Source organism: Cottoperca gobio, chromosome 1, assembly GCF_900634415.1.
Source record: "Cottoperca gobio chromosome 1, fCotGob3.1, whole genome shotgun sequence".
NCBI lineage: Eukaryota > Metazoa > Chordata > Actinopteri > Perciformes > Bovichtidae > Cottoperca > Cottoperca gobio.
The window spans coordinates 6,498,150-6,511,394 of NC_041355.1; the positions used below are offsets into that span (position 1 = coordinate 6,498,150).

Consider the following 13,245-nt stretch of genomic DNA (forward strand, 5'->3'; position numbering starts at 1 on the left):
GTGTTTTGCCATCTGAGAATCCTTCAAACTCGTGGATCTGTTACTAAAACTTCCTGGATCGTATTTCATGTCTCACCCACCGGTACCTGAAGCAACACCCCCCGTTTACTTACTTTTTAATGGCGGGAGCGGGGGCAGATGTGTAATGTCATATGTCTTTTAAGCTACTGAATGCCTAAATTACTATTATTATTATTACAGTTAAAGGACACAACATGTTTTTTTTGTAATTTGGGTCCCTTTAAATATAAGGAAATAAATTATTCAAAGTCATATTGGTAAGAAGTATCGCTGTAGCCCATCTGTCACCGGTTACAACATAGTAGTCTTACTGCGAAAGCTTTGCTCTCATGCAATAATCCATTTCTGAAAGTGAGCAATATATATTTACGATGGAAATCATGAGATAATAAGGTGGATTCGTGAGTCAGTATGATGCATCTTATTTCATTCAGACTCCTTTGTTAAAGGAGTTCAAAACATTTACTGTATCTACAGTAGCAAAAACAATCAAACACCTAATTTAAAGGTGCAGCACATTATTCATAAAACACTATTTGTGCATGCCAGGTTCACAAAATCGTTTTTTTTATATGTTCTGGCTTGTTTTCATACGGAAAGAAAAAGAAGCGGGACCTCTTTCCAAAATATCGTCTTTGTTCAGTTCTGCTAAAAAAAATAAAAAATTGGCACACCTTGAGCTATAAACTTTAATGACAGGTATAATTCACAGAAAAGAAACTACAACTGTGTTTTCTATTCAAATACTTTTCCCCACCACTTAAAACAAGTGACTCATGACCCTTTTTTGAAGGATTGAATGAGCTGCTGAGGAGGTTCTGAGAGACTGGATTGTGACAATACAGGAACCAACATGTGCTACTTTTCACATCGGATGAGTTTTAGAGTCGATTTATTCTCATCAATTCATTGTGCCGAAGGCAGCTGAGTGTTCTGCACCACAAATTCAATTCAATTCACCTCCTTTGTATTGCGGGCGGCAGCAGAAGTCTCAGTGACACATATCTCTAAATCTGGGTAAGTAAAACAAAAATGTATCTGAATATCTAGAAACCACAAGGGGTAAGTGGGAAAATATGTTTCTGTAATTTGGGTGAACTGACCCTTTTAGCCAGAAATTCCACAAACATCACATGTTAGATTTAAGTGCAAAGAGGGAGGTCAAGCCTGAGAAGAACCACACTGCTGTCTGCAGACCAGACTGTAGCTCAAGGGGGTCTGAGAGCGGATAGGAGCCAGAGCTGGAGTGCGAGGAGGAGGCAGATTTGGTTTCACCCCAGGGTGTGCTGAGTGGAGGTCTGCTTCTCACACCAGGGCAAACAATATATCACCATGTGGTATGAACCTGCAGACCTGCCCAGAGGATTTCACCACTGAACTCCTAATGATGGAAAATTAACGCTCCACTGAGCTGAGCTAAATGCCCCCACTGACAACATTTCCAAACTATTTACTGCAAGGGTCTAAAAACAGCAAGTTAAGGGATCACTGAGGATATATTTCTGTTGATTTGGGCGTAATGAGGAAAACCTGTCAGGCACGTTTTGTTATGATTTCCATGAAGGGCAGGAGATGAAATATAGGGGGGAAATTGTTAAGAAAACGCCTGGTGATAAAATACTGTGAGCTATAATTAGAAATCAAAAATGCCTGTCAGACCCAGAGGGGCAACAAGTGAGAATTTGGGCTTTTTTTTGGTACTGAGGAGACACATGTGTCCACAAGGTTCACCTGATATGAGGAAACCAAGTGCTGAATGGAGAAATGGTCTTTACGCACATCATACAGACTCCTCCCAGACATGCCTAGAAGAAAACGTCTTGTTACAGTAAGAGCTTGCCACTGACAGAGACTCCATCCACGCTGACTGACGCTCAACAACCCCTGATTACGCATTTATATTTTGCACATTTTACACAAAATGAGGGCCTTTATTTCGACTGTGTTGTGGGTGATAGCAATACCCTGCATGGAAGCTATTCACGGATTGTACAATTTCGGCCAGCATGATTTATTCTACAAAAAGAATAACTGCAAGCCCATTCCCGCAAATCTCCTCCTGTGCCACGATATAGAGTACACGGAGATGCGCCTCCCGAACCTGCTCGGACACGAAACCATGAATGAAGTTCTGCAGCAAGCTTCGTCTTGGATCCCCCTGGTTCAGAAGCAATGTCACCCCGACACAAGAAAGTTCCTCTGCTCCCTTTTCGCTCCCGTCTGTCTGGACGATTTGGATGAGCCCATCCAGCCGTGCAGGTCTCTCTGCGAGAGCGTGAAGAGCGGCTGCGCGCCCGTGATGTCCGCGTTTGGCTTCCCTTGGCCAAAGATGTTGGACTGCGAGCGTTTCCCACTCGACAATGACCTGTGCATACCACCTGCAGGCGTCGATAACGTTGTGCCTGTCACCAAAGAAGGTAAGATTTCGTTCAACTGTATTTTATTTTGCAAATTGACCATCTCCAAGTGTTGTGCATAAATGCCAAATTAGTGGGACTGCTTCATAAAGTGCATGTGTGATCGGCATGATTTTTTAAATTTAATATATTCGCTCATCTGTCTATTTATTGCACCAGAATCCACTGTGGTTTCATATGGATACATGTGTCCTACTTATTTGTGCACCTTTTCTGTTGAAGCGTGGCAGATTATGTCTTATTCTCCTAATGTAATTTCTCTTTTAGTGCCCAGAGTGTGCGATGCGTGCAAGGAAACAGATGAAAATGACAACGAAATTGTTGACAACCTGTGTAAGAATGACTTTGGTAAGTTCACCTTCCTATTTTCTTACAACAGTAGTTCCCAAGGTGAAGCTCAGGGGCCCCAAGAGGTCATAAAGGGATGTTCCAGGAAATTTCAGGCAACTTTTTTCACTGTTAAATGAGCTTCATTCTCTAGAAAGTGCAAATAAAGAATGTGTGATATGACTAGTCTTTCCAAGCGATAGTTAACTTACCCTCCTCACTTCTTATAAGATAATAAGAAGTGAGTTAACTATTGCATGCATTTTAGCACTGAACCATATACAAAGGCCTTTCCATGTGTCTTTCATAATCCCTTCTTTTCTCTCCCGCTTGCATCAAGCTCTGAAGATCAAAGTTAAGGAGATCTCCTACATCAACGGTGACACCAAGATAGTGCCGGAGAACAAGAGCAAGACCATTTACAAGCTGAACGGCGTGACCGAGCGTGACCTGAAGAAGACGGTGCTGTGGCTGAAGGACGGCCTGCAGTGCATCTGTGAGGAGATGAACGACATCCACGCTGCCTACCTGGTCATGGGCCAGAAGATGGACGGCCATCTGGTCATCACCTCGCTGAAGCGCTGGCAGAAGGGACAGCGAGAGTTTAAGAGGATTTCCCGCAGCATCCGTAAGCTGCAGTGCTAGGAAGGAAGAAAGGAAACTACATGTGTCGCTGGTGTTGAAGGAAAAGTTTAGTTGAGCTCTTTCTAATTATCTCTTTCCAGTTGTCACACAAGTTGCAATTATGGGTTATAGATTCCTCTCTAGATCTCTAGCAACACCACCTTCTGGCTAAAAAAAACCCTCATATCTCAAATGTTCATGTTCGGAAAGGTGTTATGCCCCAGTTCTCTCAATATTCTTAAACGCACAAGTGGCTCAATCACACAGCTTGGACCTGACTTCTGAGCAGGGCACACATGTATATCTAGTACAGACACAGAAGTCAGTAAGTATAAGAAAAGAAGTCCCGTAAATTGTAGAAATGTGAGATTTTTGTTTTCCATTGACTCCCATTCATTTTGCCCTTAGTGAATAGTGGGCACGCCTTAGCGGCCCGTGTTAAAGTGGTGTGTCTTTTCCTGAGGTGCTGCATTAGCTGTCACCTCATTAACTGCTCAGCTTGTGTCCAAGGTGTAAAGGAATCACTCCTTATATGGTTAGAGTGAAAATGAGCAGAGCTTTGAATCCAGGATTAAAAATGATAGACTTCAAAAAATCAGATGCAGATGTTGGTTTACTGGGGGGCGAGTTTAAGAGACGTTTTCCTTTACTCTTCTGTTATTCCCTGGGATCTGTTTATGCTGGGATCTGCATCATAAACCTAAAATAAATAAATAAATGTCACGGGGCATTCTTCAAACAAGGTTAAATCACCAGCAGGTGTCGGTTTAGGACTATTCAAAACTCCTAAAAAGGAACAAATTACATCACAAGGGTCAATCTGATTTAAAGTAACTCAAGTAAAATAGAAAAGAGCTCTGGGTAACATGTTTGCTGGGAGCTTCAGTCTTCCTAAATAAGGTATTTGCATCCGATAAAACAATTTTCTGTCCTGTGTGCGTAGTGTGATGTTCAAAGATGAGAGATAGCTGGCTATATTCTCTCCCCGTTCAACATTTTAATACTCTTTTTGTACTTGAACCACTGCATACTTTTCAAAACGAATATTTTTCTACTCCAGACTTTCATATTTCATTTAAACTTTTTTGTTGGTTTCCATCTTCATCCTGTTGTTTGATGAGAGACACAAGATGAGGTTTTTTTTTAGGTATTATTAGAGGATGTTTTGGTTGGTAGTGTTGATTTGATGAGCAGTAACTTGTTAGGTGCCAATAATCAAGTGTGTGTGTGTGTGTGCAATGTAAAAAGTATTTTTTTTTAAAGTGTTACTGTGTAAATACCAAATACTGCCTTTTATTCTTGTATAAAGTTTTCAGCGATTAAAAGCTGCTGACATGTTTTGAAAAGACTCTTTTCATTATTATGTGTGGCAGGAAACCAATATACTCTTATAAATAAACCTACAGTAGTGTTATTCATACGGTCTATAGTATTATTAATGAAACTCTGCCATCTAGTGGAACTCAATGGTATTACCTGGTCATGATGATAATTGGATGCATATGAGGAGAGATGGGTTTTTTTCCAATGACAAACATCATTATTAAACTTATAGGCTTAACTTATATATATTAACTTATAGTAAAATGTCCGTCAGTTTCCCTGAGTTAATGGTTTCACCTGGTTTCATCAGACCAAAACAATAAATAAAAAGTTATACTGAAATATAAATAATGAGAAGCTGGAAGCAGCTATTATTGAGAATGTATTTGACTTAAAATGATTATGTCAGACTACAACAAACTACTTACAGGTCCACACATCAACTAATGTTGAGTGTGCAGTAAAAATGTGTCTCGGTAGTGTCACCTGAGTCATGACTAACATACCAACAGGTAAAAAAAAGTACCTACTGGACCATAGAGGATTAGACCAAAACGGCTGAATCAGCGGGGCAGTCCCTGGCATTTCCACCTCTCTGGGCCATCACGCTGTGTCACATGAGCACAATCAAGCAGAATCAAGGTGCAACTTCAGGTGAAACCAAACAAGGAGTGTCAGGATGGCATTTAAAATATTCAGGTAGGAAAGCAACGTTCAGGCTCCTCTCTGGCGTCTGGATTTCACCATAAGTGAACGGAAACTAGTTTAAAGATTAATTTAAAATCCCGCCCTGATAACCCTTCTCTCACGGTTTTTACACACTTCACACCTTGACTCATGTGACAACTGCCACGTGACCGGAATGACTCACCTCTACATCCATTATGTGACATTATGGTGTGAGTAAACCTACCTGGGACTCCCCACTGGCCAGTTGAACTGAGGAGACCTTTTATATGAATGAATAAAGTGCTTTTACTCTACTCCTACAGTCTAGACCGTAGTTTAATTTAGACCTGATAATGACTAGAAGTACATTGTTTGTGTATCAACAATAGGTTATGTGTATGAATTATAATGGATTGTGTGTAACACTCCTGCATAGGACTGTACGTGTGTAAATATATCTTTGATTGCAAATCAGCTTCAGCTGTATGCCTTACATGCACAGTTAAATTAAACTTGTATACATTTACTCAAGTTAAGTACAATTTCAAGCAACTTGACTGTTCTTTACACTTAACTACATTTATTCAAGTGCAATCACCTTTATACAATATTGAATTACAGATTGTAAATAGATTAAATTAGATCCACCTCGACCAGCTACAGCATTAAACGCAGTTTCTAAGAAACATTAATGTGAGATTCAACATGACAGGGGACCCTATGCATAATGAGAGACTTTTCATACTTTTGTGAAAGTTATATAGTGAATGCCAGACCTATTATTAACAGTATGTTTATACTGTTGTATTGATACTTTTTACGTACAGCACTAATACTTCTTTCATCACTGTGCTGTGTACTTTATTACATCTCTTCCATTTTTCCTATGTAACACATTTTAAAAACAAGTGCATGTGAAGCCTTGCAACATATATATATATATATATAACTAGGATAATATACGGTAAAATCAAGTATCATGATGTCAAAATGGTACTATAGGCTAATTCCTAATTGAAGTTCATTTGTTACGGTAACGGATATTGTGCTTTTTTCCAAAATTTCAGAAAGCAGGAAATGCCCCACATGGTTATTTAGAGGTGAATGGTCAGTCATACTGTATGAATCAGCCTAAAGTCTGTAAATGCGCAACTCAGACTGCCTAACAGAAATATTAAATTACATCATAATGAAGAGAAGCGACCACAATTATGATGCCTTCACGGTTATGGGAAAAATCAACACCCCTTAAGTCTATGGGGAATTTGTTGTGACACTCCAAATGCACTGTTGTGACGTTTAGGAGGCGGGTTGCGTGAAAACCCTGTAATCTTGCATGATTATGAAGGAATTACTATTGTTTGTCATCCCATGCAAAAATATTAGCTAATACTTATAGGGTATTTCATATTTGAAGCTACATGATTAAGAACTTTTATAATTTCCACTTCACACCCAAGCTTTGTGGCCCAATTTGCAAAAATAAAACAAAACCACTCATAGGAACACACTTAGCTGTTTACACTTAAACAACCACTCCTTTGCTAATAAACAAAACACTTGAGTGCGTTGGTACGTTGCACCTCTCGCTTGTATAGTGCGAGTTTACTACGACCGTGAAGGCAGCATCACTATATCTGTTTTGGCCGTTGGTGTTACCTAGCTTAAACTTCTTTAGCTTGTATTTAACATTTGTGTCTCTTTGTGTTTGTTTGTTTTTTTTTTAACAATTTGTGCCAGCAGTCTATAAAACCCCTTTTTTACCTCCCCAATGACGGTCGACGGTGCGTCTTTGAGAGCAGGCAGGGCTCTGTTTGACGAAGCTCAAAAAAAGTCCGCGGGGAAGTTCCCTAGGAAATCCCCTGTTCGGGGATATTATTCTCGACACCGATGCTCATAATCTTCGACACAATTGACCTCCGCGGTCCATTTCTAAAGACACAGGGCTAGAAGCAGAGGCGTCAAATGCTGGATTATTAAAAGACTGATCTGTCTGTTAAATCTACAAAGCCTAACTATGGATAACGTCAGTTTAAAGTCGGATAACGACCTGCTGAAGGACAAACTGCGGAGCTGCAGCACACTGAATACTCTGCATCATGACACGCAGCAGGAAATCGAGCTGCTCAACAAACAGGTTGATGTTAAGGACAATATCATCGTAGATTTAAAAGCGAGGCTGTGCAGACATGAGAGGATCTACGTGACGGTGGGAGATAACCAGTCTGTGGTCATCGGGCCGTCCAAGTCTTTGGTGGATGGCTTGTGTAAAGAAATATGCAAACTGAAACAGAAGAAGAACGAGATGGAGTTAAAGGCATCTCGACAGACTGAGGTAAAACACAATGTCAACATTATTTATTGTATGTAGTTTCATGCAGATGAGTGTTTGTTGACAGTGGAGCCTATAATTGGTTGTTGGAGGAAAGTTATTACACTTTCCACAATAATAATAATAAACCCAAGTACATATTTCCATATTTAACTATGTTTTATTATTGTCTTCCTACTGTGATGTTCTATTATTTACTGAAAAATATGTTCAAAGACTTCCTCAGAGATAGTAGACATATGATTAAAAACATAATCAAATACAGAACAAATCTTGACAGCAGTAATTAAAATAAAACATTTTATTTGGACATATATATATATTTACTAATGATTACACATTACAAACTAATGTGGTCATGCAATTAATCTCCCTGTGTTCCTCCCCAGGAGATCCAGAGGCTGAATGTGCAGCTCCGAGAGAAGGAGCTGGAGTTGGAGAGCGTCAGGTGTCAGCCGGAGCACGAGAAGGACCAGGAGATCCACAGGCTGCGCTCAGCCCTGGAGGAGAGGGAGCGAACCGAGGCCACCAGAGCCGTACTCCGCACATCCCTGGCGGAGGAGGCTGATCAGATGCGCAGCCAGCTTGATGCAACGGTGAAGGTGTGCCAGGAGCTGCTGGCCAGGCTGGAGAAAGTTAAGAAGGGGGGAGGAGAAGTGGACGATCAGCAAACGTCTCATGAGGTGTGTGACTCTTTTGCTGTTATTTGCCTTTATTTACTTGTTCTTTGGACCTTTTCTTTTTTTTAATGCAGCATTAGCACTGTTTTTGGAGGACACATTTGTAACCTGTACTCCTCAATTTCCCTACAGACGACAGAGTCCTCTGACATGAGTGGTGTTAACGCCCAAATCTGTGAACTTCAGGAAGAGAATCAACTGCTAAAGCAGCGAGTGGCATATGTAAGTCTTCACCGAGAACAAGTTTACAAATTGTGCGAGATGTGCACAGACACTACTTATATTTTCCTATACAACACTAGAAAAACAAATGTGTATACAAGATATATGGTGTTGTTGTTGTTGTTTTTTATAAAGAAAAGTTATTCAAATGTCTTAAGTTCAACATCAGAGTGAAATACATAATCTGATCTAACTTTTTGTTGTAATTCCTTCTTTTAGGTACAAAATCTGAATACTCAGTGGCAGAAGTATGACTCCAGCAGGGAGGACTATATCAGAGGTTTATGTCAGAGGCTGAAGGAGACATCTGGGCAGGGCTTGCTGCCTGGGCTTGGCTCTGTTGGCACCGCGTTGCTTCATCAGGAAATTTCCCGGCTCAACGGCACACTTAAGGAGAAGATGAGCGAGTGTGCGCGGCTGAGTAGAGGAGCGGAGAAGACGAGGAGGCACGATCAAGAGCGCATCCAGACTCTGGAGCATCAGGTTGGTGCTACGTCGTTGTCTCAGTACATCTCTGTGTTCTGCTACTTTTTGAATCTGGGATTACATTTGTAGAATGTGACTGTATGCAGCTCTGAGGGGCTTTTGAAATCAGATCTTTGAAGAATAAAGACTAAAGGTTCTTTCTTTTTCCTTTTTTAAATCAGGTCATCCTCTACGAAGAGGACTTTAAGTCGGAGCGTGCTGACAGAGAGCGAGCTCATGGCCAGATCCAAGACCTGAAGGAGCAGGTTTATCAGTTAAAACAGCAGCTGCACAAACAAGGGAGACGACAGCCTTTAAACGAGGTACATTTATAAAAAAAAAAGAATGGTAGTTACATTTAAAAGGGCAGTTCTGTTGACGAATAAGAAAATAAAAACCGATATATTGTGCTTGTCACTTTAATTTTTGGTTAACACATTGCTACGTGTGTCGGCTCGTGCAGTCCTAACCGTATGTGCATAATTGTCCTCAGCAGGGAACAAGCAGAGAGAACAGAGAATCGGTTCCCATGTGTCGTGTGCACATAGGACACATGATCTCCTCAAGGCGACACAAGGACTCATCAGAGCCTCTATTGAGGACCGCCGCAGCTGCAGCCGCAACACCGAGCCCCGCGTGGAGCGAATGCCCGGCCCAGTCGGAGCTACAGTGCCCGTACTGCTTCGTCACGTACAGCGAGAGGGAGACTACAGAGTACCTGAACCATTGTGAAGAGTGCGTCAAACTGTAAACGGAACAACACTCATTTGGGAAAAGACACTTATCTCTTGCTGACAGTAACTCAACACTGAAGAGCAGCACTACACGGCAGAAAATAACCGGAGTGGAGTTTCAAATTCGGAGAGACTTGACTACAAATGACTGACTTGAGATGTTTGTACATTGTGAAGCAAAACCGTACAACCCAAACTTCCCCTCAGTCTGCATAATCAACAGTGTCCGGTTCTTAGTGTTCTCCTGCGGCAATGCAGGAGATTATTGTGGTGGGAAAGTGAAAGCCAATGCAATATATCAAATATCATATACCTCAATGTGTCAAATTACAAACCAGTTGCACTTTCTTGACATTTTAGTTAAAAAAACTGAATCATACGATTAAGAGTTTCATGACGCATAAGCTTCTTGTTTTGGATAATGTGGTGCTATTAGTTGTTTATTTTTGATTGATATCAATACATAACATATTTCTGTACTGTAAATGATATATTCGTAATAACAGATTTAAAATATATAACTATTATATTAATATTTATTCTCTTTTGCATAGATAATTAGGAAAAGGCAAAGCATTTTAGTACAATGTTTTCCACCAAAGCCATGAAATCTTTTTTTCCTAGTCATTTTGGGATCACAGATGTTAAATACATTACAACTGGAGAGAAATGTTTGATCCTCTTTTATTTTTATTTTGTAACTGTAAAGATTTGCATCCCAACTGACAATAATATGCTTATTTTTGGAGATCTTGTGCTGTTTTTTTCTTGAGCTGGCACATTATTTTTGTAATAAAAGACTGTTTAACCACACTTTATCTTAAGGGGTGATTTATTTAGCTTTAAGTACGTTTCATTATCGCCTGGTGTATTTTAATTCTGGAGACAGTCTGCAGCCTCGAGCTGTAACCACAGATCATAGCCTAACCACGAAAATGTTGGCGCTACTTAATCTAAGTCTGTGCATATCTTTTTAGTGTGTGTGTGTGTGTGTGTGTGTGTGTGTGTGTGTGTGTGTGTCCATCTGTGTCACGTGTATGTGCTTGTGCGCGGTGGAAAACCCCTTCCCAGCGTTGCCTGAATGGGCACGCTGTACTGTCACAGCCATATTCTCAGCTGTTGCGTGGCTGAAGCAAAACACTACAGGGATGCTGAGAAGACCAGAGAAAGACGTACTCTAGCTCAAGTTACATTCAACAACCGCCTGCGGATCACTTAGTGACCAAAACAATTCTGCAGTCTGTATCTTTGACGCAAACGGGTCAATGGTACTGTTTGGTGAATCAGTTGTCACGGGTTTAGTGTAGTAAGTACAGGAAGTTGGACATCCCCTGTTTAAAAGGAAGTAGGCAGTTGCAGAGCGAAGACATGTTCTCTGCGAACACATATCCCTTTTTGCTGCATTGTTTAGTGATCACATAATTACTCATTTAAAGCAAAAATATGCAACAAATTCTTCTTACAAATGGAAAGTTTAATACATGAGCAATAAAACTCATTCTGCTTCATCGGCACGAGTGTAAGAGAATGCTGTCAAAGTAATAAAGCCTTATACTTATACTAACATCCATCCTTACTTGGTTTGCTTTGGAATGTTATTGTGCGTCATTCATGGGACAACTGTGGCTGTGGTCTCGCTTTAAATACTATATTATTAAATATCTTTCTAGATAATGGCTTTAATTGCTTTGTTACAGGTGAAAACTTTGAGTTAACTTTGTCAGGAATCGAGTAAAATTGTAATATTAAGAGGTATTTCAACGTAAACCTCAAATTTATAGCTTTCTTAAGGAAAGATTCTGTCTTGTTGGTCAATTTAAAAAAAGTTATTAAGCTTTATTTAAGCAAAGAATAGTTTTGAAGGTCTGCTACTGAAAACAAGATGAACAGGTTTGTGACACCAGGCAGCATCACATGCTAACTTACTCATCAGATAACTTGGGGGGAGATATTTGGGGCTGAATTAGTTTCCAACACATTTAGTTCATTTGAATTTACATATCACAGCAGCCTGCCTCCAATTCATGTGCCCACAGAACTATTTGTTCCAATTTTCTTGCTTTAAAGGGCAACTTCAATATCTCGTTTATATAAAACAACCACACGCAGACTGGTAGAAATACACACGGGCCCTAAAAAGGCCACGAGCTGTCTTCTGGGGATTCTCCCCCACGCCACACACACACCCACTCATTTACAGCAGGGTCTATAAGTGACTGAACTTCCACGCAGTACAATGCGCTACCCACCGATCTGAGAGTGGAAAGAAATAGGTCACAAGTCCCCACCTGAGTGTCTGGGAACTTTTTCAACAAAAGAATGAATAAAAGTGAGATGACAGCAGTAGACGAGTTCCTGTTGGAAACTAGTTTCAAAAGAGCATCAGGATGTAGTGATGCAGCTGTCGTATGCTTTAACAAAGAACATCTTCAGTCTGACACTTATCCACACAAATACAGAATGGATACACAGGGCCTTTAATCTTATGTGTATCCTAAAAGAACGGGAATTTCCCGCCATCACGAGGGAATTCCCAAAAAAAAGCAGACAGGTTTATTTGAAAAGTGAGCACTGTCGACTTGAGCAGATCATTTTGATTTAGCGCATGTTGGTTGAGGGTGGTTGGTATTAATGCTGACAGTTTGTTTTAAAGGATTTCTTGGTAAGAAAATCCAACGTTTCCACGATCAAACACAGCGTTGTGGCAGATTGTAGCCAGGAAGGTGTGTGTGTGTGCGTGCGTGCGTGTGTGATCCTGAAGCGCTCCAGGCCGTCGACAATGAAAAGATCAGCGTTCTGATTACAAGCTACAAGGCAGCTGTGATCCCTTCTAATAAGCCTAATGTCGCTTGCCCTTGTCATTGTCAGGCCGCTCTGAGTGCACCATTGTGTAGTCCTTCATCAACCAAGGTCAAAACAAGGAACCATTTCAAAAGGACACATGGAAATGTCATTTTAAGAGCCCTTTAAATCTATTATTTACTAAGGGAAAAGGGTTGATTAAGTGGATTTTATCTCCTCGTCTATCAAAAAACACAAATCCGTGCCGATGTCATGTTTTATTTAGTTCACGGCCCACTCGTAGACATTTCGCTCGGTGTTTTCGGAGCGTCTACGTTAGCGTAGTTTTGTGGGGCATTTGCTCAAATGTGGTATATCCCATCTTACATCACCGGTGACTGAGAGTGAGCACGCTCTACAGCCAGACAGTCATTCATACCTGAAATAAATTATGAGTCAGATCTGCTCTGGTGTCTCTTCCCTTGTATGAAGCACATTCACCACAGTTCTCTCAATCTTCACATTTGTAGGAGTGGTAGCTTTTCATTGTGTGTTTTAAGTGACAGTCACTCTTCGAAAAAGTCAAGAGGAAGCAGTCTGTGAGGAACACAACTCACTTCCTCTACACATTATACATTTGTATGACATGA

The 13,245-nt window shown here is 40.6% G+C and overlaps 2 protein-coding genes across 3 annotated transcripts; both read left to right on the forward strand.

Moving 5' to 3' along the window:
- The first annotated feature begins 1,942 nt into the window (after positions 1–1,942).
- On the forward strand, positions 1,943–3,410 carry sfrp2 (secreted frizzled-related protein 2). Its single transcript, XM_029438473.1, has 3 exons — positions 1,943–2,438; positions 2,706–2,786; positions 3,106–3,410. Exons 1-3 carry the CDS (start codon positions 1,943–1,945, stop codon positions 3,408–3,410), a joined length of 882 nt encoding a protein of 293 aa, XP_029294333.1.
- A 3,783-nt stretch (positions 3,411–7,193) lies between these two features.
- On the forward strand, positions 7,194–10,627 carry tnip2 (TNFAIP3 interacting protein 2). 2 transcript variants are annotated; one of them, XM_029435173.1, is made up of 6 exons: positions 7,194–7,716; positions 8,103–8,396; positions 8,526–8,615; positions 8,835–9,098; positions 9,263–9,403; positions 9,577–10,627. In XM_029435173.1, the coding sequence occupies exons 1-6, from the start codon at positions 7,399–7,401 to the stop codon at positions 9,829–9,831; spliced, it is 1,362 nt and encodes a 453-aa protein (XP_029291033.1). In that variant the 5' UTR covers positions 7,194–7,398; the 3' UTR covers positions 9,832–10,627. The 2 variants fall into 2 exon arrangements, with proteins under 2 accessions (XP_029291033.1, XP_029291025.1); XM_029435165.1 differs by having other exon boundaries at positions 7,202–7,716; positions 9,574–10,627.
- The last annotated feature ends 2,618 nt before the right edge of the window (positions 10,628–13,245 follow it).

Coding starts and splice junctions, on each gene's coding strand:
- sfrp2 (XM_029438473.1), top strand. CDS start 1,943: ATGAGGGCCTTTATTTCGACTGTGTTGTGGGTGATAGCAATACCCTGC. Junction 2,439..2,705: donor TGTGCCTGTCACCAAAGAAG/GTAAGATTTCGT, acceptor TTTCTCTTTTAG/TGCCCAGAGTGTGCGATGCG. Junction 2,787..3,105: donor CCTGTGTAAGAATGACTTTG/GTAAGTTCACCT, acceptor GCTTGCATCAAG/CTCTGAAGATCAAAGTTAAG.
- tnip2 (XM_029435165.1), top strand. CDS start 7,399: ATGGATAACGTCAGTTTAAAGTCGGATAACGACCTGCTGAAGGACAAA. Junction 7,717..8,102: donor AGGCATCTCGACAGACTGAG/GTAAAACACAAT, acceptor GTTCCTCCCCAG/GAGATCCAGAGGCTGAATGT. Junction 9,099..9,262: donor TCCAGACTCTGGAGCATCAG/GTTGGTGCTACG, acceptor TTTTTAAATCAG/GTCATCCTCTACGAAGAGGA.